This window comes from Fulmarus glacialis, unplaced genomic scaffold, assembly GCF_000690835.1.
Source record: "Fulmarus glacialis isolate BGI_N327 unplaced genomic scaffold, ASM69083v1 scaffold29076, whole genome shotgun sequence".
Classification (NCBI taxonomy): Eukaryota; Metazoa; Chordata; class Aves; order Procellariiformes; family Procellariidae; genus Fulmarus; species Fulmarus glacialis.
Window position 1 is genome coordinate 3730 of NW_009220467.1, and position 3496 is coordinate 7225.

Sequence of the window (3496 nt, forward strand, 5' to 3'; positions counted from 1 at the left end):
CTTATTGCATGGGGTGCTGGCTCTGTTAATGTGGAGCCGGAGCTGCCTTATAGGAGCAGAAACTCCACCGGCTGGCAGAGTTGCTGCTCCTATAAGGCAGCTCCAGCTCTGAGATTCCCCAAGAAGGTCAGGCAGGGAGCAAGGCAGGGGAGGAAATTCCTCCTTTGCTCATTGGGGAGTTATATTTAGCCCTGGGGATATCGGCCTCGCTCAGCCCTCACCATGCAGCGTGTGCTGGGGGAACGAGGGCTGCCCTGGGCACGTGTGTCCAGTGCTTGATGCTGCCTCTCCCCGTCGTCGTTCCTGGGTACAGGAGTGACTTGGCTGAAGACCAGCAGGATGCAGCTGGACACGGGGAGGGCTGGAGGCTGGCAGCAGCTGAGATGAGGCACTGGAGCCCTGACTCTGTTTTGGGTGCCCAAGGATGGAAGCCTGCCCATGGCGAGGAGCGGGAGGTGTAGTTGCTGGTGGGATGGGAAGCGCCATGCCTGATCCTGCTGCCTGCAAAACGGCAGGCAGCGGTGCTGCAAGGTGGGGAAGATTGCCCCCCACCGCCATCTGCCTCGTCTCTCCTCAGTCCCAGCCCAGAGCAGTGCTTCTCTCTGGGTCGAAGCAGCCAGGAGCAGGAGCAATCTTGCCCTGCCCTAGGGCTGCTCCTGCCAGGCTGGATGATGCCCTGGGGGGTGCTGGTAGGGGTTTTCCCCTCCAGGCCACCCCGTGCAGGTGTTTCCGCAGGGGAAAGGAGGCTGAGCTGAGAAACGTCTTTGACTCAGGGCCACGTGAGCTCTCCCAGGGGTGACTGTCACCCGCTCAGGTGGTCAGGTCACAGCCTGTTTCATGCAGGCGTGCGTGGTTCTGTCCCTTTGTCACGATCGTCTCCCTCCCTCTCTCCCCAGGTAGGCTGGAGGATGGGAAGAAGTTTGATTCCTCCCGCGACAGGAACAAGCCGTTCAAGTTTGTGATGGGCAAGCAGGAGGTGATCCGCGGCTGGGAGGAAGGAGTCGCTCAGGTGCCCGGTGCTTCTCCGCCTCGCGGTCTCCCTTGCAGGGCTGCGCAGAGCCGTGCGCCTGGGGAGCTGCAGCGTGGGCAGAAATCACTGTGTGCAGCTCGTTCTCTATTTTATTTTTTTTTTATTTTATTCCCCTGTGTTTTCCACCCCTCCGCCCCCTCGGCACTGGGAGGTGTGGGTGTGAATATCACCTTCTGTATTGCCACCTGCCAGATGGCAGGAATGGAGCAGGGCCGGGCCCCAGGAACACCTACGGCACGTTGGTGACTCAGCGATGACATTTCTCTACTGAGTCAGCTCTGAACGAACACGGCGGGGAGCGCTCGGGCCTCCCGCTCCGAGCAGAGACGGCTCCCGGGCTGTGAAGCCCACGCGGAGGGAGGGCTGGTGGGCATGGCGCAGCTTCGGCTCCTGCGTGCGTGACTCCGGCCAGCTCCTGCGCCGCTGAGGACACGAGGCAGCACGGCACAAGGGTGCCGGTGGCTGTAGGGAATGGCCTGGCATTCCTTGCCTTTGCTTGTGTGAAGGCCATCTCAAGCCCTGCTCCTTTTCCAGCCCATGCTGCCTGCCTTTCCCTTCTGATGTTCTTCCCATTCCTCTTTTGTCCCCTCCGGTTTGTCCAGCCTGGGTCCTTGCTCTTGCCCAGCGTAGGGCAAGGCAGCACGGCACAAGGGTGCCGGTGGCTGTAGGGAATGGCCTGGCATTCCTTGCCTTTGCTTGTGTGAAGGCCATCTCAAGCCCTGCTCCTTTTCCAGCCCATGCTGCCTGCCTTTCCCTTCTGATGTTCTTCCCATTCCTCTTTTGTCCCCTCCGGTTTGTCCAGCCTGGGTCCTTGCTCTTGCCCAGCGTAGGGCAAGGAGTGAGGATATGTCTGTGACCTCTTGCTGTCACTCACCCTGTGATTGTGCCCATCTCCTGACATCCCTGTGTTTCTTTCCCTGCCCCCAGATGAGCGTTGGTCAGCGGGCAAAGATGACCATCTCCCCAGATTACGCCTACGGCTCTACTGGCCACCCAGGGATCATCCCACCAAACGCCACTCTAATTTTTGACGTGGAACTCATGAAATTGGAATGACCTACCCCAGCACCCTGTCCTCGGGTAAGGAGGGGCAGCTGCTGTCGGGGAGTGTTGTGGCTTGCAGGTGACTCAAGGCCCTCATCTTTTGTCTCAGGCTAGTGTGGGGAGGTGGGACGGAGGTGATGGCTGTGGGGGGTACGAGAAGGACAGGGCAGGTTTCTGGCTGTGGGTAGAAGTTACTCTCAGGAGGCTGGTGAGCTGGGCATCACCACGGTGGTCCGAGCAGAGTTCCCAGCCATGGAGGCATTGCGGTGCCGGCTGACCGTGCCTCGGGTTCCTTGCGTTGTGTTGCTGCACTGCAGGGCTTGGCTGCCTGCTCCCCCTCGTGCCTCTCTTGCTGCCTATGCATGGGTCTGGCAGCGCAGGCAGGATGGGGCTGTGCTCCGGGGTGTGTGGGTCCTGCGGTGCGGGCAGGATGGGGCTGTGCTACCCCTCTGTAATCGGGGCTTGACTTCTGCTTTGAGTGAACCGTGTGGTTTGCGATGAGATGGCCAGTTCGTGAGCGCGCTCCCTCCTCTGCCGGGTTTCCTCCGCAGGCAGCGGGCAGGCGGCTCTGTCACGCTGCCTCTCCTCTCTCCCAGCAGGTTTGGCACATGGAGGAATCCAGAATCTCAGCTTCAAGAAGAGTGCACATGACTTTGTACGGAGCTTTTCCTGATAGTCCACTACACTCATTGTATAACCTTACACCTTGATTGAATGCCTTTGGTCACTAAGCTTTGCGTCTGACTCTTCCTCCTTGTATCGTGTTTTTATGTCTTTTTAAACTATACGCCATAAACCTCAACTCTTTTTGGGTCAAGTTCTTAATCTTATTTTTGTTCCAGGTGTAGACTATGTTTTATCAGTAGCACGCAGATGGGCTGGCCTTAGATAGGAGTCATTTGAACAAAAGGAAACCTGTTAGTTACTCGTTTTGGTGCAGATCTCCATGGCGTTTTCAAACCAGAAATTGCTGCTGCTGCAAAAGCCATAGCAGAGTGAGGCTGTCGAGGCTGAATGGATGCGGAGAGCAAAGTAGCGCTAGGATTGTGTGTAGGTACCCTGCCTGGAACCGGGGCAGCGAGGGAGCAGCGTGTCCTTTCCCTGCTCCCTGGGGAGGGTGCAGCATCGCTGCAGGCGCTGTGGGTTTGCTCCCGGGAAGGGGGGCTGCTCTGCCCCTGCTTCACTCTGCCATCTCACGGTGGACCTTCCTTCCCTGCCCCAGCCCGCTTTTGGATTTATGGAGATGGGTTTCCATCAGAGCTCCACCACACCCTGAAAATTCAGTAGCTTACATTGAGCTTTCTTTAAAGAAAAAGGAAAACAGCAGACAAACGGAAGGTGCTGTCTACAGGGGAGGTGGCGGGGCTGGTGGGGAGTCAGCTCAAAGAAAACGCCCCTGTCCCCTCTCTCCCCCCTGGAAAG

General features: G+C 58.3%; 1 protein-coding gene across 1 annotated transcript; it reads left to right on the forward strand.

Annotated features, from left to right (window-relative positions):
• Nucleotides 1–896: 896 nt before the first annotated feature.
• On the forward strand, nt 897–2805 carry FKBP1A (FK506 binding protein 1A, 12kDa; the record flags this gene model as incomplete). The annotated part of the gene is made up of 3 exons (XM_009580775.1): nt 897–1009; nt 1958–2110; nt 2674–2805. Coding segments are annotated over 2 exons (242 nt in total), but the record flags the coding sequence as incomplete, so codon positions are not given.
• Nucleotides 2806–3496: the final 691 nt, after the last annotated feature.